Source organism: Solanum lycopersicum, chromosome 7, assembly GCF_036512215.1.
Source record: "Solanum lycopersicum chromosome 7, SLM_r2.1".
In the NCBI taxonomy this organism is placed as follows: domain Eukaryota; kingdom Viridiplantae; phylum Streptophyta; class Magnoliopsida; order Solanales; family Solanaceae; genus Solanum; species Solanum lycopersicum.
In genome coordinates, this window is record NC_090806.1 from 67294983 (window position 1) to 67319900 (window position 24918).

The window sequence follows — 24918 nt, forward strand, 5'->3', positions numbered from 1 at the left end:
ATAAATAATTTGTGATAATAAAAAAATATGTGAATGATAGACCATTATTATTACCTATGGATGAAACTAAAATAAAATCTTAAATCGTTCTTTGATCTATTCAAATTATATATCTTTAAAATCTATAATAAGTTTATATTCCTCTTATAAATAATTTGTGATGAGAAAGAAATATAAGAATAATGACAAAATATAATTATTTATGGCTGTAAAATATAAATTAATTAACTTTTATTATGTTAACAACTTTTAAGGGTATTTCAGACATTTTGATTTAAAAAGTTGTTTATCAGCACTTATTTGTCAAACACATCAACAACTTTTTTTTTAACTTCAGCACTTTTATCGAAACGCATAATTGCTTATTTTAAAAATAAGTTTCAGCACTTTCAAAAGTACTTTTTTAAAGCTGTTTTTATTAAGTCCATCCAAACGGGCCCTTAGTGAGGTTAAAATCAAACTCTCAAAAAGGGTTCATCTATGTTATTTACTATGTCATTTTCGTTTGAGAAAAAGTTTATTTATGTCATTATTTGTCTACGAAACAACATAGATGAGCCAAAATTTTAACTGGATGGCATAAATGAGTTTTTTTTTCTTAAAGTTCAATTGTCTATTTTAGTCAATGTTTAATTAATGACGTAAGCGAATCATAATTGACGACGTGTGAAAATCATTTTGCAAAATTAAATTTTTTTCAGTTTACAAATAATGGCATGGATGAGCATTTTCTCAAATGAAAATGATATAGATAAACCAAATTTTTAATGGTTGACATATATGAGTCTTCCCATAAATTTCGATGGCATAATTTCCTCAAAAAAAGTAGGGTTCAAGATAAAATAATTATAAAAAGGTAAGGTAAATGATAAAATAGAATTATTACGTAATAAGTTTTTTAAAGAGACAATATTTTCTTCTCGTAAAAAACTTATTAAAGAGAAAGAACTTAGTGTCATATCCCGCCACCAGACCAGTCAAATTTTACATCAAGTGTAGAAGACTCCAGAATTATGGAGAGACTTGCGAAGAATTTTAAAACTCCCTAGACAAATCAAGAATGTCTTAGGATATCCTAGAGTATGTAAAATTCTCTAAAAAGGGGATCAAAATATAAATATCTTAGGAACTTGTAAAGTAAATATTAATTATACTTTTGTGTAGTATAAATAGAGGTGTTCTTCATTTGCAAAGACACCAAGTAAAGTCGTAAAACATTCTCCAGTGTAATATATTTATTGTATTATCAATTTACAACATAAATGTCCGTCCAAGAAAGCCAAGGGTAAATAGTAATACATGACATTAACTGATAGACACAAAAATTTAAGGTGTAATATGTTTATTGTATTATCAATTTATAACATATATGTTCATCCAAGAAAGCCAATAGTAAATAGTAATACATGACATTAACTGATGACACAAAAATTTAAGGTGTAATATGTTTATTGTATTATCAATTTATAACATATATGTTCATCCAAGAAAGCCAATAGTAAATACTAATACAATTTGTAATGTGAAATTTCTTTAGTGTACAACAACAGTTGAAATTTGACAATTTATTAGCCAAATTATAAAGAATGCTGGAACACCATATTGCTGTATTAGGAACTGAAAATTACAACCTGTATGGGTATAATATATGAACATAGTGAAGCACTTTCGTTCTGATCGTTGTTGCCATTCAAACTATAGTAATAGCTTCTACTCTGTGCTCCAGATATTGTTAGATATGAAGAGCTTTCAGAGAATAATAAACCAAAGTTGTATAGTTTCGTCCTTTGTTTTCGTCTATTCAATTCTCTCCAGATTATACTTCACGATTTCCTCAAGTGCTGCTTGAAAAGGACTAGATGGAAGGCATTTTAGGTTCTGCATTGCTAAATCAGCTTTCTCCTTTGCCAAATCTTGTGCTCGTTGAATTCCCCCACAGCTTTTCACCAGATTGATGGCCTCCTCGAGAGAACCAGCATCGTGAAATTCTGATTCGATTATATTCCTAAGGTTTGGCTCTTTCTCTAATGCAAAAAGTACTGGTGCAGTAAGGTTTCCCTTGGCTAAGTCACTTCCAGCTGGCTTTCCCAGTTGTGCTGCTGATTGTGTGAAGTCCAATATGTCATCAACAATCTGGAACGATAAACCAAGATTCCTCCCATATTGAAACATTTGTTCACTAATATCACTGCCAACGTCACTGAAAATGGCAGCTCCTTTGGTGCTTGCAGCAATCAAGGAGGCCGTTTTATAGTAACTCTTGAGCAAATATTCATCCAGTCCAACATCACAGTCGAACAAGTTAGAGGCCTGCTTTATTTCACCACTTGCAAAGTCTTTAATAACCTGTCATAAAAACCAATAACCACAAAGGGCGTTGAGGTACAACGAACTAATAATGATATCAATGTTGCCAATTCTAAAAGATGTATAAACCTAAGATACCTGACTGATGAGCTTTATGACTTCAAGGTTTTCAAGGTTAGCTAGGTACCAGGACGACTGTGCAAACATAAAATCACCAGCCAGCACTGCCACTCTAGTACCATATAATTGGTGAATAGTCTCCTTTCCTGCATTAGAAGTTCTATTAGGAGGCTAATATAAAGAAGCAAAGGAGAAGGTATAATAGAAATTGCGATTAAGAGAAGCAAGTTAGAAGAAGAACAAGGGTAAATGATTAGATTGACAAACAGAGGACTCATATTTGGAAGTGCTATAACAGAATCAATCATCAATTGATCTAAGCTAAACTATTAGGAAAAGGAAGTGTTGATGGTAGAAATAACAATCTAATATTATCAGTCTCTACAAACTTGGGAAAGCAAAGATCTAATCTAGTCTTGCTCTTTTTTGTAAGCCTGGGAAAGCGCATACCTAGTCCAATCTTGTCAGTTTTCTCTCTTTTTTTGGTGTATCCATTGTTAAGTGTACCATTTCACAAAACAGTTGTACAGAGTCTCACATTTTTTTCAGAAAGCATACAAATCTGATAAATGCTGAGAAGATCTCAGAAACCCGAAATGAAAAGTAGGAAGAATATTTAAACAGTAATGACCTCATCACATAACCTGTTGCTAATCAAGCATATTTCCTGGACTAACCCTTGAAGTTATTAAGGTCTCTGGATCCCCCGGGAGAGCAGGGGAGATCGTCTTTCATAGAAGAAAGTCAACCACATCAAGTTAGACAACAAGAACCTCATGTAAATCAATCAGGGCAGCATCAATAACAATTAGAAAATACTTGAGAAATAAGTAACTAGTCCTAGGAAATGCACAAGAGATAGCTTAGAAACGATAAGCCCAGATCTCATACACATCCAACCAATGTTGTAGGGTCAAATAAAGTTTACTGGGGGGTTTCTAATCAATAAAAGGTATTGTCATCATTGTAAGTCTGGTTATTCTGTTAATATCATCTGTCCAGATTGTCTGGCATCCACAGTAGATTCTAGGGCATCTTTATTTCTTTTTTCTTTAGATATACCTTACAAACTCTTCATCAACTGAAATTTTCAGAATGAGATTCTTTAAAGGATTGATATTGTTTAGAGAGTTAGAACATCCATCACAGTATCATCATAGAATCAGAAAGAGGACAATATCTTCTTTAGCGTTTTCTTCTAAATATTCCTCCTAAGATAGTACTAAAATTATTATTTTAAGAACAATAACGCGCAACGATGCCTGGAAAATAACCCTATTCCTAGTAATGGTAGAGCTGAAGATTTTGAGTGATATCCAAAGTAATAACCACTGAATACGTACAATAACCTTTTCAGCCATAAAGTATTAAACTAGATGCAAGAGTGATAATCATTTTGAGTTTTTAAATAATTAAAGGCGGTGAATTTGCAGACGCATCAGAGGAGAATAACAAGTTGCTTAAAATGGTTTACCTCTTCGTGTGTCACTTTCATCTAACACGTCATCATGTATCAAGCTTGCAGTATGGATCATTTCAATGATTTCAGCTAACCTTCTGTGATTTGTGGTGAGTTCCCTGGCAGCAAGCATTTTAAGACATTAGCTTAGCTGATATGTTGTTGTTGAGTATCACAAGAGAAAAAAAAACAAATAGTGTTCCTCACTTTAAGCCAGACATTTCTGCTGTGGCCCTTGACACTAGGAACACTAAAGCAGGTCTCACCCTTTTGCCACCAGCACCAAAAATCTGCTCAGCTGCAGACATTAAAACTGGGTTCTCTGCACCAACAATCTGAAAAATGATTTCTCTTAGATACAGAATAGAATAGAGATATGTTAAAAGTAAATTGGCCTGATATGCCATCTGAACATTCATGTGGCATTGATCCAATTAACCACATATTTTACAAATTCTAATAATAGCAAGTGACAATATGAAACTTTTTCAGTTATGTGTATTTATTTATCAGGATATACGTTTGAGATACTCTCAGGCCCAACTGCAATTATTTCTTGTATCAAGTCTTTGAATCAAAGTAAATGAAATTGTCAAAAAGCTAGGACCTTTTAAAATGAACTTCATAAGCTCAAGGTCAAGGTACCTGTGCCAATGGGAGTTAGAAGGTAACCAGGTAGAATAGTTGAGGTGTACACATGCTGGCCCGAACACCATCATCATCCAAATTATAGATACCATTTGGAAGTAATTGTGTAGCTCTTACTCCTACAGTTAGATTTTTTAAGGCCAATAACCCGGACAAATAAATATATCTATTAAGTCCGGTTGTTTATCCTCCATGACCATTTGTTAGTCCAAAAATTGCACCTCTCATACATATAAAGCATTTCACTCGAGAACAAAGTATATTCACCTTAGCAGTTGTTCACCTTAGAATCATTGAAGTCACAACGACAAGTACAACCATCAGTTATCTGGTATTTGAATCAAACCATGACCAAATACCAAATAAAACCGTCCTCACAAATGTTCCAAGATTAAGATATCATTTGGCAGAGTGATACTGCAACTCCTGTTCCCCTTATATGTTAATTCTAGTAAGGCCAATAAACACAAATATCATCAAATAAGCATCTCTATTGATTTGAATCCCCACTAGCATCACCACTAGTCCAAAATTGTACCTCTCTCTTACATCTAGAGCACTTCGTTAAAAGGAACAACTCGACCAAGCATCAATGAAGTTAAATTATGAATAGTACATTAGTCATTTGACAATACCAGCAGTAATAAAGCGAAAGGAACGTGTTCCGAATCATACCAGATAAATGATTATATGTATTACCTTGGCAGCTATTAGTCTAAAAATAAGATTTTATCACATATAATCCATTAAGCTATATAGCTGAAAAAACACATAAGGAAAAGTTGAAACATGAAAGAATGATTAATCAAACAGTGTCAACAGATTACTCACATTATGCAAGTTCTTGTTTAACGTAAGTAGGTCATCAGCAACCACTTCAAAAACATTAGTCAATGAAATAGGTTTTTCTGACTTATTCAAATCCAAAACTGGTGCCAACCCTGCAATACAACCACAACAACAACAAAATTTCAAAATTTAAATCATTCCAAGAATACCCTTATAAACTGTAATCCTTAAAAATATTGAATTTAACTATATACCAGTAAGTGAAGCCTTAGTTGAAATACGCCCAAATTCTTGTCTGCAAGACAACAACTTCTTCCCACTGAATCTTCTACTTACATTTCTCAAAACACCCTTTGAAAAAGAACAGCCACAAGCCAAAGACTCCAATGGGGTTCTCCCAATTTCAAGATTATGGCAAGTCACAGACATCATCTTTGTAACACCCACTTAGCTAAATCACCAGATTTTTTGCCTTGCAATGCTTCAAGATTGCTTTTTTCGACACCCCAATAGGCAAAAAAGAACAGAAAACTACTATGGAAACAATTTGAACACTTGGGTGTGCTTTTATATCCTGTCCCAAGAAGAAATAATTGAGTGGATAAAAAAGAACCACATAAAAAATGGAGTCTTTGGTCTGATTAAGTGACAGAAAATGGAAGAAAAAGACAGTTGGGCTGTGTTTCAACTCCTAAAATTCTCAAACACTCAAATCAATTTATCATCCAATACAAAAGCAATATGATGTACTAATTGTATAGCTATTTTTATCATTTTTTCTGAGGTAGTATGATAGCCAAGTAAGTGAGGTTGTATGATCCAAAGCGGCCGTGTCTGATATTTATATTAGAGCCCTATTTTTTTAATTTTTAATTATGTATTGCGTAAGTATCTATATTGGAGGCCGCGTAAGGCCCAACTTGAAGGAAGCTTTACTTTTCTGGATACGCACCGCGTAAATATCTATATTGAAGCCTTACTTTTTTAATAGATGCTGTATAATTATTCATATTGGAGCCCTATTCTTTCGAATATGTGTGACACAAGGCCCAATTCGAAAGAAACTTATTTTTTCAATACGTATCGTAAGTATCTATATTGGAGCCCTACCTTTTTAAATGTGTCATATAAGTATCTTTATTGGTGCCCTATTTTTTTTTCATATATGCATCATGGCGTATTCTACTGAGGATTTTTCCATGTCCAATTTTTTATGATCAAAAGTAATGATCCATTTAGATATACGTTATAAAATACTGATCCAAAATCAGATTGATTTAAAGTTAAAATTTTATTGAAAATACAATTTAAATTTCATAAATTATATATTTTTTCCACAAAAGTGAATATTATCAAAATTTTCTCCTATTTAATCTTTATCAAATGAGTACATAATTTATAAATAAAATATCAAAAAATATTAAGGTGTCATATCGATATTTAATGTCCTTTTTTAGCTATTTTGTAACCCTATCTATAATCTTTCCTATCAGGCTATCACATACTGAACAATAATACATTTTAAAACTCGTGAAATTACATATAGGTAATTAATATGATATTTCAAATGTATTTTTGTATCTTATTCATTATTTTAATTATATTGCATGAAGCTCATAACTATGATAAACTAGGAAAGTTATATACATAGGGTTGAAGATAAAAGTTTATGGTATGAGTTCGATGAGGGTTGAAGATAAAAGTTATGGTATGAGTTCGATCAGTCGAATCAAATAATATAATTTTGATTTAAATTTTATATTTATCTTAAGAGATTTATTTAATTAACATGTATAACTTATTGATTTAGAACTCAAATATTTAAATGGATTTTTAAAATTTTAAATTTATAAGCTTCAAATTTTGACTATATCTCTATACATACATAGGTGACAAATCTATAATATTAGGTGCAGATACACATGAACCAAATAGTTTTTACGTACTATATAATTCATCAAATATTCATACTCGAAACGAAATGAGTTTCATGAATTCAATAACAAATTCAAATTCGTAAACTTCAAATCTTGACTCCAACTTCTTTCGTCTTCACGTCAATCAACAAAGTGGAAAGATTTTGTGTCCATTTCACGAGTTCATAAATAATCTAAAATGTAAAGATAATAATTCTCCAAGTGTTTGACATTTAAGTTATTTCTTCAATCTCAGCAATTTCATTCCTCCACATAATATTTTTAGATTCCTTTTTTCTTTCTTTTAGATCAGAAAAAAAAAAGAGTCTCCTTTTTAAATTTTAAAAAATAATTATAAAATCGATTGGTTCTAAATATTATTTCATTGACATACATCCCATTATCAGGTTAACAAATGGTTCAAAGTGATCAAATTTTGTTTGGATTTTAGATTTTTATGAATATATGTACATGAATTTTCCACTAATTTAATTTATTAGTGGAAAATATGCATTTACGTAAGTGAATATTCATCTATTGCTGTCCTATTTTGGGTTTCATTTGACAGGGACTAAAAGAAAACAATCGTATATGAAAAAAAAATGCATATATTCTAAAATATACAATATATTAATGATAAAAAAATACATGAGTATTTTTGAGTCATACTAACTATCAACGGTTCCTTTTTTTAAATTGAACACGCCTAATTCACACTCAAAAAGTTAGCTCAAATGGAGGAGGATTGTCCAAGCCTTATAAGGATTCCGCTCATCTCATTAATCACTGACTTTTGTCATTCTTTAACACCCCACTTCACGCTGTCATTCCTCTCGTTAGACCGTCTGTAGCACTCATAGCTACAAGCCTAACTCGATTATTTCCTAATAATTGATGTACCTCACAAGCCACATTAGTTGGTTGATCAACACTATCTCGACCTTGAACTACCTTATAAATATTTGACATCTTGCCAAGGGAAAGGCTACATCTAGTACCGGACCGATGATTTGGACGGCACGCCCCAGATTTTTTATAAATATTTGGCATCTTGCCGGGGGAAAGGCTACATCTAGTACCGGATCGATGATTTGGACGATACGCTCCGAATTTTTTTTTTCAAGCGTGGAAACCTCAGAACCAGAAGTAGTAGGATTGATTTTCACAATAATAAAATAACACCGTGTCAAATTAGGTCTTATACCTAACTCACACCCCAAAAGCTACCTCAAAGGAAGTTTGATTGCCCAAACCTTATAAGGAGTCCACCCATCACATTAATCATCGATATGGACTTTTGTCATTCTTTTAACAAACGCAAACACTTAAAAATACCCTTTATCCACCTTTTGATTAAATGTACCTTTCTATTCATCTTTTACCTTAAAACTAATGTCTCTTTTTTTAAAAAAAAAAAAATATTTATCATGTGTTATTTTTTTATTAGATGAAATAAAAATTTTACCTCAAAACTAAACTTTTTCTCATGATTTATTCAAAGTAAAAATAATATACCTCTTGAAAATTCAAATTTCATTTTTTTTTGTATATGCTATTATTTTTTTTATTTTTTTTTGGATATTCAACAAATTATGGGGAAAATCTTAAAAAGTCTTTTAAAAAAAATTGTTTGTACGAATTTTATTTCCTTCGACCGATCGATTTCTCCTTCATGTAAGTAATGTTTCCTACGAATTACATATGAACTATAAATGAGAGGAGCAGCAAGTTCTGCACCAAAATGTTAAGCCAAATCATACACAAACAATATCTAAAAAAATTAATATATCTCCATGATTCCAAAAAAAAAAAAAAGAAAAAAAAAGCTAAACAAAATACAAAAATTAGTAGTTTTCTAAAAAAATTATTTTTTCCATAATTTATCCAAGTCAAACAATCTCAAAACAATTTTTTTAAAAGAAAATAATAAAAAACTGCAAAAATATAAAAGTAAATTATTAGATTTTTAAAAATATTTTTGTGGGACTCTTGAAGAGGTATATTATTTTGATTTGAATAAATTAAAGAAATTAGTAGTTTTCTAAAAGTTTGTTTAATTTATTGAAGTCAAAATAATATCTTCATCATATTAAAATATTTATTTGTTTTAAAGAAAAACTACAATAAACAAAAAAAAATCTTAGATTTTTGAAAAAAAATTGTGGGAGTCTTGAAAAGGTATATTATTTTGGTTTGAATAAATTATGGCGGAAAATGTAATATAGGTGAAATTTTTATTTCACTTAATAAAAAAAAAGATACATAATAAGTATTTTAAATAAATAAAGAGAGAGGATTGCTAGTTTTATGGGTATAACTGAGCCAATAGCTGAATGAGAGTAAATTTTAGATTAATTAAAAAAAGAGAGTAAAAGTGTATTTTTAGATTAAAAAAAGGGATGACGGATATTTTTAAATAAAATCTTTCCATAATTCAAAGTATAATTTTAACTGTTTTTTATTTTTTTTATATTTGAACTATCACTATCTACTCGTATTTTACTACACGTATATAATGTAAATTAAGATGGAATGATTCTTTAAAATGGAGAATTAAATAAATAATTAAAGATATCAAACGAACAGATTATTGATCCGTCATATTCAAATTTACTTGAACTTCAATGAGCTAAATAATTCAACTCACTCAATTCTTATTAACTGTTAATTATTTTATATTATTTGGTATATTTAGTTACTATTTATTGGGTTGTTTGGACTTTGGAGCCAATTGGGGAATATGCTTTATTTTCCAATTTACTTGTTCGTTGGCCATATATATTATACCAAAGTTCTTGTGGACCAATTGCTCTACACGTCAACATAGTTTTAATTTATTTTTATTACTTTTTTAAAAATAATTTATGTAATTTTTTTTATTTTTCGGGAATTAAATGTTTGAATTTGACTAAAATTAAGAATGAAATTTTCAAGTTTTTACAAATAAAATTTATATATTTATAAATCACATAAAAAAATATTATAAATTATAAAAATTAATAATTTAAAATATTTAAAAAATATATAAAATAATTATAATAAAAAGTAAAATTATTTAAATGTCAAAATCCTTAAATAACAAGTACACTTATTATAACCGTCATTCTTATCTGTTTTTGTCATTTGTGTTCACTAGCTACATGTCTCCATCTCTTTTTGTGCTGCTTTTCTATCTTGATTATGACCTATTATTTCATTACGAGACGATATAATAAAATTATTTTATAAAAATATAATTAAATTTATTTAATATTAAATAAATTAATAATATATTAATTTATTGACTAATTTATTTGTTTCATTCAAATTTAATATGGTCCATTTCTTTAATATTTACATGGGAAGAGTGTGTTTCTCTCTTTTAACTTTTTAGTATGACGAAAAGTACTAAATATTAAACAAAAGGCTTGCATATTTTAAATTTTTAAATTTTTTTTTATAATCGTTAAAGATTATTTTTATCGTCATGGTAAGCTATACCCTATATTGATAGAGTTAAAAAGATTATGTATTTTTCTTCTTTTTTTTTTCCTTTTCCCTTGAAGTTGATTATTAGGAAACCTCCATTTTATTATTTTTATTTATTTGGTGATTGTGAATAGTTCATATTTTTTTTTTGTTTTGATAAATGTGAACGGTATCTACGTGATCATTTTATATGGAACATATCTTATCGATTTTAGGATTTAATTAAATTTTTTAAATATTAGAAATGTCAAAAATCTAACATATTCAATCTTTTTCTAAAAATTCTTCGTCATGCACTGAAATACATACTACTTGCATTAAGGAAATTCAACAATAAATATACGATCAATAGCAAAATAATGTTATAAAGAACATATACATAATATAATAATGAAAATTTTATTTTAAAAAAATTATAACTTTTTTTATAATATAAAAGCCGATTATTAAAAAAAATAGAAAGACATAATAAACGATATCTTTATATATGCATCGTGGAAATTACAAAGGTGATATTCCCCCAAGTCTTAACCATGTTTATGTCAACATTATATACATAAAATTCTAATATATAAATAGCATAATTTTCTTTGAAAGAAATTTAAATAAATTGAGGCTAGGGAGGGCTCAACGATAAGTCTCCATTCAAATTATGTTAGGAGATTTTTAATTTTTAACAGATCTAAAAAAATACTACAAGTCATCCGCACTATTAGTCAGGCGACTATTTCACTTTCAAAGAGTTAAAGGCACAAGGAAGAAAGTAAGAATCCAAACATTAAAAAAGGAAGTACATTAAGATAAAATCTAAGAAGAAAAAACGTCAATCTAAAATTTGTGAACTAAAATAATCTTATTTAATGATATATATTATTCCATTAAAGGGTAAAAGCAAGAATTGCAAAGTTAAATTATTTTTTTATTATATGAATGTAACATTCCATTGTAATAGATTAAAAAGACAAATGTATCACATAAATCTAGACATAAGTCGCTAAACTTGATTTTGCGAAAAAATAAGAAGAAATTGACTTTTTTATTAAAAAATAATTAAAAAAGATGATAATAATCTCCTCATGAGTTGCTTCTCCTAACCATGGCTTGATGACTTCACCCATAGATGCAGCCACCATAACCTGCCATTGTCAAAAATTGAGTTATTAACATATTTATAATAAGTAATAGTTTCAGTTGAATCCGTAAAATCCATTCTAGTTAAATTGTATTTACTTACATCGATCAATTATCAAGTGAATTTACGAAAAGTAATAGTCCTAGTTCAAGACGAAAATAACAGTTAAATTTACAAAACTCGTTCTAATTAAATCGATTTCCAAGCAAAACAAGGACTTACTTGGATCAGTCATGACAACAAGGGCAGAATTATTAAAGTAACAATCCCAAGGATGTCTTCCAGTAAATTGATAGTACAAATTCATGGAAATAGAAGCATGATTCATCAAATTATTTGGTGAAAAACAAGGACCACCCTCTTTAATTATATTGCAATTCACATATTTGCATGCATAAATCAAGTTTTGCTCAAGTGCCATATCATCTGATGAAGGTTTAGCCACACACCAAGTCTTCTGCAAAACCAAAATTAGTCTTAATTACAATCTAATTAACTACCAATTCAACTCTTTAATAATTAACTTACCTGTCCATCTGCTAACGTCAGACTCCTTACTGAAACAACATCATTTAAACATTTAATTAGTTTCATCCAAACACGATTCAACGTAATTAGTGTCCTAAAGTCAAACTATATTAAGAGCCTCAATTAATTACATAATGATAAGTAATATATAACAATACGCCCCTGAATCAAACTAAGAATATCGCACTGAACATCACTATAAGAAAACTGTGAATTACATATGGGATTAGTATAAACATTTGCAGAAAACTTATTTTCGTGCAAATTTTCATATACTAATTTCCACGAAAATTCTTATTTAATTCACAATTTCCTTATCGTGCATGGTTGAACAAAAATATTAATTGTAATACTATAACAAAAATGACCTTTTAATGATACGAAAAAATTGTAACGAACCTGAGAAGTTGGACAAGAGAAGAAACAAAAGTGTGAGAATTGGTTTAGCCATAAGTGATTAGAAGAGGAAAGAGAGGTGTAAGGTGATTGTTAATGGAATGTTATTTGGCAATTTATTTAAAGAGAAAAAAGGTAGATAAAACTCGAAATATTTAAGTTGAGACGTTACTTTGAATCTTTTTGAGTTAAAAGATAATATAAAAAAGAAATTCAATATGCAATATGATTATTGGTAAAAACTTACTCATATAGGATTAATATTCATTTTAAAGATAACCAGTTAATCATATTTCTAAAAAACGTATGTTATATATTTATTAATTTAATATAAACATCTAATAAATGACGTAAATATATTTCATGTTATATCAACGGTCACAACATTATGTTATTTTGTTTTCCACAAGCAAAGGAAACATTTCAATGGAGCACATAAGATGTTGTGGACGAAGCTAGCCTAGGTGTGCAAAAGGGGTTATTTGAATTTTTATCATATTAAAGTTTTTCGTTAAAAAATTATATTTTATGTGATAATTTTTTTTTCGTGCGCGTATATATGTTGTGGAATTCCGTTTATGTAAGAGGTAGGTTCTAAAATAGCAAAAAATTGAAAATTTAACGTGTGATATTGCTATATAGTTTTTAATCCGCATGCTATTAGTATCTTTAATCATTTTATCGATTATATTAATCTTTTACATTTCCTTGTTATTAAAATTCTCTTCTTCTTTTTTCGATTCTCTTAAAAGTGTCCATGAAAAAGTTTTAAGATCTACTTAAAATCTTTTGTCAATAACTTTATTCTCTACTTCATCTTTTAATTATTAAAATTAAGTATGAATATTTAAAAATTATAGAACAACTCTATTTAATCCTTTGCTTATAAATTAAATAGAATAATTTACCAAGTGAAAAGGGTAGATTCAATCTAAATACCTTTAGCTCAAATTATGTATTTGTACTAAAAAAAGATATGCTAACAGTATATATATTATCACATTTCAAATCTAGAAATTCAGATAGTCATGAATTTAATGATATTTCAAACCTATAAAAAATTTAAAATTTAAATCTTAAATCCATTTGATCGAATCTTCCGCTAGTGTTCCTAAAGTAGTAATGGTGGATGACCATCTGCGCCATGTGAGTTAAAATCAACGAGCTTAAAAGTTAAACAAAGCAAGTAAAGAAGATCATGTGCTTTGATCTAGACTACAAAGAATTGAAAATTAAATTCTCCACCGGCAAATCTAAATAAAATTGCTTCTTTTTTTTTTACTTTCTATACTTTTTTACGTTTCGGATTTATATTTTAAATTTTAAAATGTATATCCTATGAATTTAGGCCTTTTATTTGTGCATTAGAATATCTTTTTGGTACATTCTAAACATCTTCAAAAACACTTTAAAAACACTAATTTTTAATTGTTTCTTCATATGTCTCCATCTCTTTTTTGCTGCTTTTCATTCTTGATTATGACCTACTAGTTCATGGTAAAATTATTCTATAAAAATATAAATAGATTAATTTATTTAATATTAGATGAATTAATAACATATTAATTTATTAACTAGCTTATTTTGATTCATTCGAATTTAGTATAGTTCGTCCCTTTAATATTCATTGTTTCTCTTATTTAAACTTTTAGTATAATGGGAAGTACTATATATTAAACAAAAAGGTTACGTATTTTTTAATTTTTTGACATTTTTTATTATTATTAAAAACTGTTTTCAATGTAATAGTAAGCTATACCCTATATGATAGAGATTTTTCTTCATTTTTTTCCAATTCCCTTTTAAGTTGATTATTAAGAAACTTCCATTTTATTATTTTTATTTTGTTTGGTGATTGTGAATAGTTCATAATTTTTTTATTTTGATAAATGTGAACGGTATTTATGTGATGATTTTATATGGAACATATCTTACTAGGTCGGTTGTAGGATTAAATTAAAACTTAAAAAACTATATTAGAAATGTCACAAATCCTAAATATTATTTTTATAAAAAAAAAATCTTTGTCGCGTACTGAAATACTTACTATTTGCATTAAGGAAATTCAATAATAAATATACAGTCAATAACAAAATATAACAATAAAAAAAATTGATGTCAAAGAAAACATAAATATTTAATTATAAATCAGAAGACGATTATTACAAAAATTAGAAAGACATAATAAACGATATCTTTACATATGCATTCGATATTCACCTAAGTCTAACCATGTTTAGGTCAACATAGAATTCTAATATATAAAATAGTGTTATTTTTCTTTGAAAGAAATCTAAATAAATTAAGGTTATAATGGACTCAACGATATATCTTCATTCAAATTATATTAGGAAATCTTTCATTTTTATTAAATCTAGAGAGATATTACAAGTGCTCCGCACTATTACTCAACCAACTATTTCACTGTCAAAGAGTTTAAGGCTCAAGGAAGAAAGTAAGAATGCAAACATTAAAAAAGGAACTACATTGATATAATATTTCTTCTTCTAAAATTTGTGATTTAAAATAAATTTTAGTTATTTATTTGAATATATATATATATAATTTCATTAAAAGGTAAAATAAAAAAATTGTAAAGTTAAATTTATTTTTATCATATAAATATAACATTCCTTTTATAATAGATTTAAAGGAAAAATGTATCACATAAATTTAGCCATAAAGTCGCTAAACTTAATTCTGTTATAAGAAGAAATTGACTTTTTTTTTAAAAGTAAAAAAAAATGATAATAATCTCCTCATGAGTTGCTTCTCCCAACCCATGACTTGATGACTTCACTCGTAGATGCAGCTACCATAACCTGTCATTGTCAAAAATTGAGTTACAGTTGAACCCACAAAACTCGTTCTGATACATATAGGACTATTATCAAAGTGAATTCATAAAAAGTAGTAATCGTTCGTAACAATGACAATTCAAGTCGAATTCATAAAATCCGTTCTAATTAAATCGATTTCCGAGCAAAAGAAGGACTTACTTGGATCAGTCAAGACAACAAGGCCAGAATTACCAAAGCTACAATCCCAAAACTGGGATCCTTTAGATTGATAGTACAAATTCATGGCAATAGAAGCATGATTCATTGAATTATTTGGTAAAAAACAAGGACCACCTTCGTTAAATATATTGCAATTAACAATAGGACATGCAAAATTCAAGTTCTGTTCAAGTGCATTCTCATCTGATGAAGGTTTAGCCACACACCAAGTCTTCTGCAAAACCAAAATTACTCTTAATTACAATCTAATTAACTACCAATTCAACTCTTTAAATAATTAACTTACCTGATCATCCCCTAACGTTAGACTCCCTGCTTAAAAACAACATGATTTAAACATTTCATTAGTGTAATTACTGTCTTAAAGTCAAATTATAATAAGAGGCCTCGAATACGACTACATTGAATATAGTCAAACAAAAACATTAATAGTAACAACACAAGGAAAAATACGAAAAATTGTGAACTAACCTGAGAAGTAGGACAAGAGAAGGAACAAAAGTGTGAGAATTAGTTTAGCCATAAGTGATTAGCAGAGGAAACAGAGATGTTAAGTGATCGTTGATAGAATATATGTTGTTTGGGCATTTATAAGGAGGAAAAAAGGTAGGTAAAAGTGAAAACTTTTTAAAGTGAGACGTTACAACTTATGTTTGAATTTTTTGGAGTTAAAAGACTAACATAAAAACACAATATGATTATCGGTATAACAATTAACCATATCTCTGAAGAACAGGTGAGAGAATTTTATAATACGAGGGCTAGTGATTGATTAAGTCATTAAACTTAATCTGTTAGTCATTTTGATCAACATAACTGTAAGTGAACTGTGTTTATGAGATCAAACCATGTGTAATATATTTATCAATTTGATATAAACATACGCACATATATTTCATATTTCATGTTATATTTGTTAAAGAATGACAAAAGTCCCACATCGGTGATTAATGAGATGGGTGAACTCTTTATAAGGCATGGGCAATCCTCCTCTCTTTGAGCTAGCTTTTGGGATGTGAGTTAGGCCTAAGACCTAATTTCACCTGGTGTCAGAGCAGGGTTCGTCTCACCCGATGTTGGGGTCCCCAAAATTAAAATTACCCACGCACTAGATGTTAAGCACTGGGCAGGCTTGGGCAATCCTCCTTCCTTTGAGCTAGCCCACGCACTAGATGTTAAGCACTGGCCAGGCTTGGGCAATCCTCTTTCCTTTGAGCTAGCTTTTGGGGCGTGAGTTAGGCCTAAGACCTAATTTCACATGGTATCAGAGCAGGGCCCGTCTCACCCGATGTTGGGGTCCTCAAAATTAAAATTGCCCACGCCCAGTGCTTCCTTGGGCAATCCTCTTTCCTTTGAGCTAGCTTTTGGGGCGTGAGTTAGGCCTAAGACCTAATTTCACATGGTATCAGAGCAGGGCCCGTCTCACCCGATGTTGGGGTCCTCAAAATTAAAATTGCCCACGCACCAGATGCGAAGCACTGGGCGTGAGGTGGGGTGTTAAAGAATGACAAAAGTCCCACATCGGTGATTAATGAGATGGGTGGACTCTTTATAAGGCATGGGCAACCCTCCTCCCTTTGAGTTAGCTTTTGGGGTGTGAGTTAGACCTAACACCTAATTTCACAATATTAACAGTCACAGCCTTGGTCTTGACTCATGTCATTTAACTACTTCTACAATATTTTTCTATATGCACTTTGGTAAATTTTGTTTTTCACAAGCAAAGCAAACATTTTTATGGAGTACATAAGGTGCTAGGACGAAGCTAGTGGGGGGAAAGGGGTTTAATTGAATTTTTATCATATTTAAGTTTTTTTTTGTCAAAAAATTATACTCTAATTATATTTTTATGTATGTGATATATATGTTGTTGATTTCCGTTTATAAAATAGCAAAAATTAAAAATTTAAGGTGTAATATTGTTATATAATTTTTGAACTCCGCATGCTATTAGTATCTTCAATCATTTCATCGATTATATTAATCTTTTACATCTTTTCGTGATTGAAATCCTCTTCTTTTTATTTTTTTAAATTTCTCTTAAAGTGTTCATGAAAAATTTTGAGATCTACGTAAATTCAGTTGTCAATAGCTTTATTCTCTGCATCTTTTAATTAAAGTTAAGTATGAATATTTATAAATTATAGAACAACTTGTTTAACCCTTTGCTTATAAATTATATCAAATAATTTACCAAGTAAAATGGGTAGATTCGATCGAAATATTCTTTAGCTCAAATTATGTATTTGTGCTAAAAAAAGATCTGCTAATAGTATATATATTATTACATTTCAAATCTAAAAACTCAAATGGTCATGAGTTTAATAACATTTTGAATTTATAAAAAATTTAGAATTTAAATCTTAAAACCATGAATAAATTTTCCACGTTTTTAAAGTAGTAATGGTATATGCACCAAGTGAGTTAAAATCAAGGACTTAAAAGTTAAAAAGGAAAATAAAGCAAGTAAAAAAGATAAATTGCTTTGATTGTATCCTTTTTATACTTTTTTATATTCGAAACTTGCATCTCAATTTCTAAAATATATTTCCTATGAACCTATGCCTTTATTTGTGTATTAGAATATTTTTTTGGTACATTCCACACGTCTTCAAAAACGACTTTTAAAACACTAATCTTTAATAGTAATAAAAGAAAATAATATTTACTAATGTAGATGTTGTTTTTCCACACTCCATATATTTGTTCTTGGATATATGGGTACATTTTTCTGAAAAATGACTTATTCCATATCTAATACACAAAAATGATAAACTTAATTTTATATCACAAATCACAATACATGCCTAATTTGTAATTCTTTTTATCTCATTTTATGTGACATTTTCCTTTTTCTGTTTCATAAAGCATATTACTCATAGTCCACACACAAATATTAAAATTTATTTTACGCAACAAATTTAAAAATACAATATTTTAAAAATTATTGTCATACCATGTAAATCGAAACGAAAGGATTAGTATTTATGAGGAAAGGTTAAAAAAAAAAACTCCTTATCATGAATCAGCTTGATTGGATTTTTCAAAGAAACTGATTAACTCCATTGATTAAGGCTGTTTAGGTCAATACTGTGTTCTTAAGTGATTGAGTTCAGATTGAACAAATAATTCAATAAGCTAGATTTATTGTTTGTGGGCCATTAATTTGGAGCAATTTGTATAAACAAAATATTCTGCATAAACACAAATAACAATTAGTACTATACAAAAAAATACATTTTTTTTCAAGAAATGGCAGCAGCTGGAGCCATTTCAGTATGGATTTCAACATCCACACCCACAAAGATCACTGCTTCTAACTCCATACCCAGAATTTGTTATCCTCTTAAACTTTCAAGAAATGGTATTTATCGCTTATCTACATTTGAGAGAAATGGCCAATATGAACAAAATCTCACAATCAAAGCTGCTGCCTCCTCTTCTGGTAATAATTCAACTGATTCTTGTAACAAGTTTAAGTCTTTATGTCTAACTTACTATTAGTAGATTTTAAGCTGAATTTTACATCTTTTGTGCAAAAGTGGAAGGAAACCCTTTAAACTGAATACTTACTAAATTTCAGATTGTGGGTATTCTTGGTTTCTTGAATTTTTACTAAATGTTTATACAAATCTGATGTTTGCCATAATTTAGTGAGAAAACCCTGTGTGGAGTATCTACTGTCAATAAAGGTTTTAGCTTTATAATGGTATCTATTGTTAAATCGACTTTAGGCCTAAATCAACACCAAAAGCTAGCTCATGAGGAGAGGATTGACCATGTCATATAAAGAGACCACCCATTCCATTAACCTCTGATGTGGGACTTCTTGACATCCCTGGGGTGGACATCTAGACCGTGAACGATTTAATATGGGGTTCCATTGTCATGAAATAAGAATTTAATTGGGTCCTGCTCTGATATGGAATGGACTTAGGCCTAGATCCACGAGACGTAATTTGCAGTTATTATATTCAAGTCTAAGAAATGTTCACTGAATCAAAGATGGTATGTAAGGAAAAGATTTGATCTTGGCATAAATATATTTGAGATGCTGGTCTGTTTAGAGTCCTTCACAGGACCAGTGCATAACGGGAGCTTAGTGCACCGAGCTGCCTTTTGTTTTTAGAGTTCTCACCATTTTTTTCTATTGTAATGGCCATCTTTTTTTGTTGAAACTGCCTTTAGCATCTCTTTTATCTGGTTTACTAACCAATAAAAAGAAAAGTTAGTATGGAAGAAAAGATTTGATCTTGGCACAAATGTAGCCAAATTGCTGGTTTATTTAGAATTCTTCGCCTACACAATTTTGTTTTGTAATGACGATCTGTTTTGGTTGCAACTGACCTCCAGCATTCTCATTTTGCTGGTTTACTAATGAAAATTGTTGATTACCGATATAAAATTAAAGATGGTATGGAAGAAAGATTTGATCTTGGCACAAATGCAGTTGAATTGCTGGTTTGTTGAGAGTTCTTCGCCTACTTGAATTATTTGAAGACTTTAGATTCGTTCTGATTAGATGTTAGGAAGGACCCTCAAGCTATGAGAGTAGAATTAAACAAAGTCAGAATTCTGGAGTGGCAAAAAACCATCAAATAGGTAGCTTAAATAGTCTTTTAATCCACATTTAACACGTAAATACTGCGTCATCATATAGTTTAATGTTTCAGTTCAGAAAGACAGGATTCAACTAGCAAAATACTCTTTGACTTGATCTTGCTATTTTTAATCCTTAGTGCTCACTTCTTACATAAAGCAAGTGGATTCATGTTTCTACACTATGGCTTCATGAAATAAGGAAGACACTTGATCATATCTTTATTTTTGTCTGTGAGAGCTGACGACTTGGCATTTTTCGTGGATTCAGTTGGAAGTGCAGAATACACAGAAGAACCAGCTACTAAGGTGAAATTTCAAAGATCATTGAGCTTACCTGGTTGCTCTACTTCCTTGTCATTGCTTGGAACTGGTTAGCTTCAAATCAATCAATAATCTTTCCCAATAATTTAAGAACAAATTTCAATTATTAGTTTATCTGCCTCAAGTTCTTTCAGATGGTTATGTTCTATGCTTATTTTTGCTGCTCTTCCTACAAAATTTTAGGATACAGGGAAAAGATTTTTGCAATTATTGGTGTCAAGGTCTATGCTGCAGGCCTCTATGTCAATGACTCCGTCTTTAGTAGCTTAGATGCCTGGCGAGGACGTTCTGCTGCAGATATTCAACAGGATCCTTCCTTGTTCAACAAGATCTTTGAAGGTGAGTCGGCAATGCTTAATTGTTTGACTGGTGAGATGGGGAGGAGATCATATCATCTAAGTGATGCTAAAAATGATTCTATGAATTGCAGCGGATCTGGAGAAATCTTTACTTATTGTGCTGGTCAGAGATGTTGATGGTAAAACTTTCTGGGATGCCTTAGATGAAGCCATCTCTCCGAGAATCAAATCCCCTACTGCCGATGATAAGTCTGCTCTTTCTACATTCCGCGGTGTCTTTCAAGGGAAACCTCTTAAGATAGAAACTTCCATATTCTTGACTTGGATTGACCCAAATAAAATGCTTGTAAGTATGCAGTTTATTTACATTATTCTCTTAAAGCCTAGATTATATCAACTCCAGGCATCAAATGTGGCTTTTGTTTTCTTCTTAGCTTTCTTAGTTCTAATTTGTTGCTCTTTTTTATGGAAATCTTAAAGGTTTCACTCTCTTTTGATGGAATGCCTTCCTCGGTTGACGCAACTATTGAGTCACCAAATGTTGCATCAGCTCTCTTCGATGTATTTCTTGGAGGTGATCCAGTTTCTCCTACACTTAAAGCATCAGTTGCCAAAGGATTGGAAGCTACGCTCAAGTGAAGTACGTAATGAGTTAGTCTTCCGTTTTGTTAGCATAGCTCCATTGGAACAAATTGCTCAAAGTTTTGTTACTTTCCATGTATTCAGACCAAGGGCAAGTATTATGCAAAATGAGTATAAAAAAAATAAAGTTATATTATTTGAGAGAAAAAAGCATTGGAACAGAACACCAAGAATCTCATGCCAAAGCATTTATCTTTATTTGCTCAAGCATTATAACGACTTCAGCCATAGTCGGTCTATTACATGGATCTGCCTCAAGGCAAACTAATGCAATGTTAAATACATGGTTAACTTCATCTATGGGAAACTCTTGTAAGTTTTTGTCAAGTACATACTCTTCTCTTTTCTCTTGAACAACTGTCTTCACCTGTAAAGCAGAACAGTATCAACTGACCGAATTAATGACAGCTCGAAAGCAGCTAGGATAAAAAAGAAAAAAGGTGAACTACAAGCTTACCCAAGTTACAAGTCTGGTTCCTTCCTCCAAAAATGCTTCATCTGATGGCTTTTTCCCAGTTAGAAGTTCCAGTAAGACAACTCCAAAGCTGTAAACATCTCCTTTGACTGTTGCTTTTCCGGTGTCAAAATATTCTGCAAAAGACCATAATGTAATTGATAGTTTTCCAAACACAGATTCGAGTCTTCTGATGGTCTAATAAAAACATACCAGGAGCCAAATATCCAAAAGTTCCAGCTACCAAAGTTGAAACGTGCGTCTTATCTGGCTCCATCAGAGTGGCTAGTCCAAAATCAGATACTCGAGCCTCCATGTTATGATCCAACAAGATATTACTTGACTTTATATCTCTGTGGATGATGTGAGGGATGCAATCGTGATGTAGATATGATAATCCTCTTGCTGCTCCTACTGCTATTTTGTACCTTGTAGGCCAATCCAAAACCTTCCTGGCAGCCGATTTTCCTGCATTATGATGTTACCATTCTTAAAGTTCATCTGTATATCAAACACTTGATAGGTCTTTATTGTGCATCTCTGATTCTAGCATCAGCAGAAGCTGAAATAAGCTTAAAAGATTGACCATCCTTAGAGCTATGTTGCTTGGACTCCAAAAAGTACCTCTGTAGGCAAGTCAGGTCCTCCAAAAGTAAAGCATTTATGGAGGGTCGGAACATTTTTGAGAGTTCGAGCAACATAGACTTAGACAATAAGAAACAGACATAAACACATACCATGAAGTACTTCATCTAAACTTCCATTAGTCATAAGCTCATATATCAGAAGGTTATACTGCGTTGTACTGTAGTATCCATGAAGTGTCACTATATTTCGATGCTTTATGTCCCCCATTGCCTCCAACTCTCTTTCAAAACCTCTGTCTTGTTCTGCACTTATTCTGTTTAACCTCTTTACCGCGAAAGAAATTGATTCGTTAATTGTCAGTTTATAGACTGTTCCATAGCCTCCTGATCCTATAATATCTTTGTTAGTCAGCTTCATGGTCCTCTTCAAGAACATGTTGGACTTCAACGTGTTCATTTTCGGTGACTTAAACATCACTAGTTTTCCACCTGGATATGGACATAACAAAAACATAAGATATTCTTGATCCAACCTATCGAATTCTGAATACTGAACATCATATCATACCAGATAAGCTGTCTTGAACAACCATTTGCTTTCTCTTCCATCTACGGTAACAGACGATTGTCATAATAATCTTCGAGATGATAAAAGAAACCACACATATTGTTACATAGAGTGCAATATTTTTAGAATTTCCCATTTAGTTCTGCAAGTAGTTAGACCAAGTTAGAAACCAACACACTGTTCATTTGAGCAGAAATATAGAGTAAAAAAAACAGGTACCTGAATACTCAATAACTTTAGACTTTTGGCCTCTCAGCTTTAACTGTGAATTACATAAAATGTTGTTAATCAGGTGTACCAGAAGAAAAACACAAAGGAACAACAGATTGTTAGTGAATAGGAGCTGTTTAAACTTCCTGCAGGTTTTAACTATTCCTGGACTAAATTTTTTTTTTTTTACTTTGAGCAACGCCTTTTCACTTGGCGTTTTTTGGATATCACTAAGGCTGATTTTCGTCCCTACAATCAATCTTCCTTCTGTTTTTTCACTCGAGGGTCAATCTTAACACACAACCTAAAGATCCTACATTCCACTTGCAGAAAATACAACCACAACTTAACTTACACGAGATTCAACAACCAAAGCTACTGATATTCCCAAGCAAGTCATTAGTCCAAAAAAAGAACCATCTTCTAAGAAAAAAATAACTATCTAGGCCTTCAGAAAAAAGACAATAATATCGTTCACACGACTTCAAAATTTACTTAGCGTTTGACCATAGATTTTGAGAGTAGTTTTAGAAAAATCATCTTTAAATATCTTTTTTGGCCATGAAATGTTCAAAAAAAAGTGTCTGTAAATATCTTTTTTGGCCATGAAATGTTCAAAAAAAAGTTTCACAGACACCACTTCAACAACTCAAATTTTAAACTTCAAAATCTACGATCAAACGGAGAGCGACTAGAATCAAGAAGAGTAGTTCAAACACACACAAAGCTTTAAGAAGTTAGAATAGGACTTCACCTTGAAACTTTATTGCAGAAAGTGCTCATTTTCTTGAAGCAGACATCAAGAAGGTACCCCAGCAAATATTTTTTTTTTTAAACCAAAGAAAAAAATCATGCATAGTATTCTCAAACCAAAATCATTCAATGAAGTTACTAAAAGACATAAAATTTTAGGAGCATCTAATATAATAGTGGGTCCAAAGTTAGCTCACCTGTCTCATTATCAGTATGAACAAGTCTCATGTGAACATGATTTATTTATTTTTGCTTTTTTTCCCTTACTGATAAGGCTGTTTTTAAATTTTCAATCATTGATATACATGTTTCACAAAATAAAAATACTACAGTAGTACTTTACTATTCATGGAAAGTCACAAAGACCTGTCAATTTTTCATGTATGCATATATGTGCTTTTTGTTGTCCCCTCTATGAGTTAGGTTGCCAACATACTTATAATTAAATAAAAAAATATACGTAAACGTAAATATTGAAACTTATACATACCCAACTTTTGTTGAAAATGTTGACATTTTACACTTGAAGATGCTATTAAAAGCAAACATATACTAGTTAATTACTTAATATAGCTATAATATAGTTTGTATAATTTGAAATTTGTATAACTGTTTACACTTTTGATGTTTGTAATTTTATAAATTTGTTATTTCAAGTTTATATAAAAATAACTAAATTGTACAAATGTACCCGCAAAT

General features: G+C 30.4%; 5 protein-coding genes across 7 annotated transcripts; 1 reads left to right on the plus strand and 4 right to left on the minus strand.

The window, feature by feature from the left end:
* Nucleotides 1-1432: 1432 nt before the first annotated feature.
* SppS (solanesyl diphosphate synthase) lies at nt 1433-6023 on the minus strand. The gene is given in 6 exon segments (NM_001320275.1): nt 1433-2346; nt 2446-2573; nt 3902-4005; nt 4094-4221; nt 5366-5475; nt 5578-6023. Coding segments are annotated over 6 exon segments (1197 nt in total). The 5' UTR covers nt 5756-6023; the 3' UTR covers nt 1433-1797.
* Nucleotides 6024-11605: 5582 nt separating this feature from the next.
* On the minus strand, nt 11606-12876 carry LOC101251401 (glucan endo-1,3-beta-glucosidase-like). Its single transcript, XM_004244333.5, has 4 exons — nt 12767-12876; nt 12368-12396; nt 12062-12296; nt 11606-11843 (listed from the first exon to the last, which is right to left on the minus strand). The coding sequence occupies exons 1-4, from the start codon at nt 12816-12818 to the stop codon at nt 11818-11820; spliced, it is 342 nt and encodes a 113-aa protein (XP_004244381.1). The 5' UTR covers nt 12819-12876; the 3' UTR covers nt 11606-11817.
* A 2481-nt stretch (nt 12877-15357) lies between these two features.
* LOC101251109 (glucan endo-1,3-beta-glucosidase-like) lies at nt 15358-16422 on the minus strand. The gene is made up of 4 exons (XM_004244332.5): nt 16255-16422; nt 16070-16095; nt 15763-15997; nt 15358-15585 (listed from the first exon to the last, which is right to left on the minus strand). Exons 1-4 carry the CDS (start codon nt 16304-16306, stop codon nt 15560-15562), a joined length of 339 nt encoding a protein of 112 aa, XP_004244380.2. The 5' UTR covers nt 16307-16422; the 3' UTR covers nt 15358-15559.
* A 2259-nt stretch (nt 16423-18681) lies between these two features.
* On the plus strand, nt 18682-21797 carry LOC101252704 (fatty-acid-binding protein 3, chloroplastic). The gene is made up of 5 exons (XM_004244259.5): nt 18682-19228; nt 20654-20755; nt 20890-21045; nt 21137-21351; nt 21486-21797. The coding sequence occupies exons 1-5, from the start codon at nt 19036-19038 to the stop codon at nt 21642-21644; spliced, it is 825 nt and encodes a 274-aa protein (XP_004244307.2). The 5' UTR covers nt 18682-19035; the 3' UTR covers nt 21645-21797.
* On the minus strand, nt 21762-24590 carry LOC101252414 (receptor-like serine/threonine-protein kinase At1g78530). 3 transcript variants are annotated; one of them, XM_026032127.2, is made up of 7 exons: nt 24417-24590; nt 23476-23518; nt 23257-23398; nt 22839-23177; nt 22315-22569; nt 22105-22238; nt 21762-22014 (listed from the first exon to the last, which is right to left on the minus strand). In XM_026032127.2, exons 3-7 carry the CDS (start codon nt 23390-23392, stop codon nt 21823-21825), a joined length of 1056 nt encoding a protein of 351 aa, XP_025887912.2. In that variant the 5' UTR covers nt 23393-23398; nt 23476-23518; nt 24417-24590; the 3' UTR covers nt 21762-21822. The 3 variants fall into 3 exon arrangements, with proteins under 3 accessions (XP_025887912.2, XP_004244306.2, XP_010324409.2); XM_004244258.5 differs by having other exon boundaries at nt 24221-24570; XM_010326107.4 differs by lacking the exon at nt 24417-24590 and adding an exon at nt 23822-24168.
* Between the last annotated feature and the right edge of the window lie 328 nt (nt 24591-24918).

Excerpts from the sequence above, each read along its gene's own strand:
- LOC101251109 (XM_004244332.5), bottom strand. The coding sequence starts at position 16,306 with ATGGCTAAACTAATTCTCACACTTTTGTTCCTTCTCTTGTCCTACTTC. Across the intron at positions 16,096-16,254 it reads TCTCTTGTCCTACTTCTCAG|GGAGTCTAACGTTAGGGGAT; the intron begins GTTAGTTCACAA and ends GTTTTTAAGCAG. Across the intron at positions 15,998-16,069 it reads TAACGTTAGGGGATGATCAG|AAGACTTGGTGTGTGGCTAA; the intron begins GTAAGTTAATTA and ends TTGGTTTTGCAG.
- LOC101251401 (XM_004244333.5), bottom strand. The coding sequence starts at position 12,818 with ATGGCTAAACCAATTCTCACACTTTTGTTTCTTCTCTTGTCCAACTTC. Across the intron at positions 12,397-12,766 it reads TCTCTTGTCCAACTTCTCAG|TAAGGAGTCTGACGTTAGCA; the intron begins GTTCGTTACAAT and ends ATGTTGTTTCAG. Across the intron at positions 12,297-12,367 it reads TGACGTTAGCAGATGGACAG|AAGACTTGGTGTGTGGCTAA; the intron begins GTAAGTTAATTA and ends TTGGTTTTGCAG.
- LOC101252704 (XM_004244259.5), top strand. The coding sequence starts at position 19,036 with ATGGCAGCAGCTGGAGCCATTTCAGTATGGATTTCAACATCCACACCC. Across the intron at positions 20,756-20,889 it reads CTTGTCATTGCTTGGAACTG|GATACAGGGAAAAGATTTTT; the intron begins GTTAGCTTCAAA and ends ACAAAATTTTAG. Across the intron at positions 21,352-21,485 it reads TTGACCCAAATAAAATGCTT|GTTTCACTCTCTTTTGATGG; the intron begins GTAAGTATGCAG and ends GAAATCTTAAAG.
- LOC101252414 (XM_026032127.2), bottom strand. The coding sequence starts at position 23,392 with ATGGGAAATTCTAAAAATATTGCACTCTATGTAACAATATGTGTGGTT. Across the intron at positions 23,178-23,256 it reads TGTTCAAGACAGCTTATCTG|GTGGAAAACTAGTGATGTTT; the intron begins GTATGATATGAT and ends GTCCATATCCAG. Across the intron at positions 22,239-22,314 it reads TTTTGGATATTTGGCTCCTG|AATATTTTGACACCGGAAAA; the intron begins GTATGTTTTTAT and ends GGTCTTTTGCAG.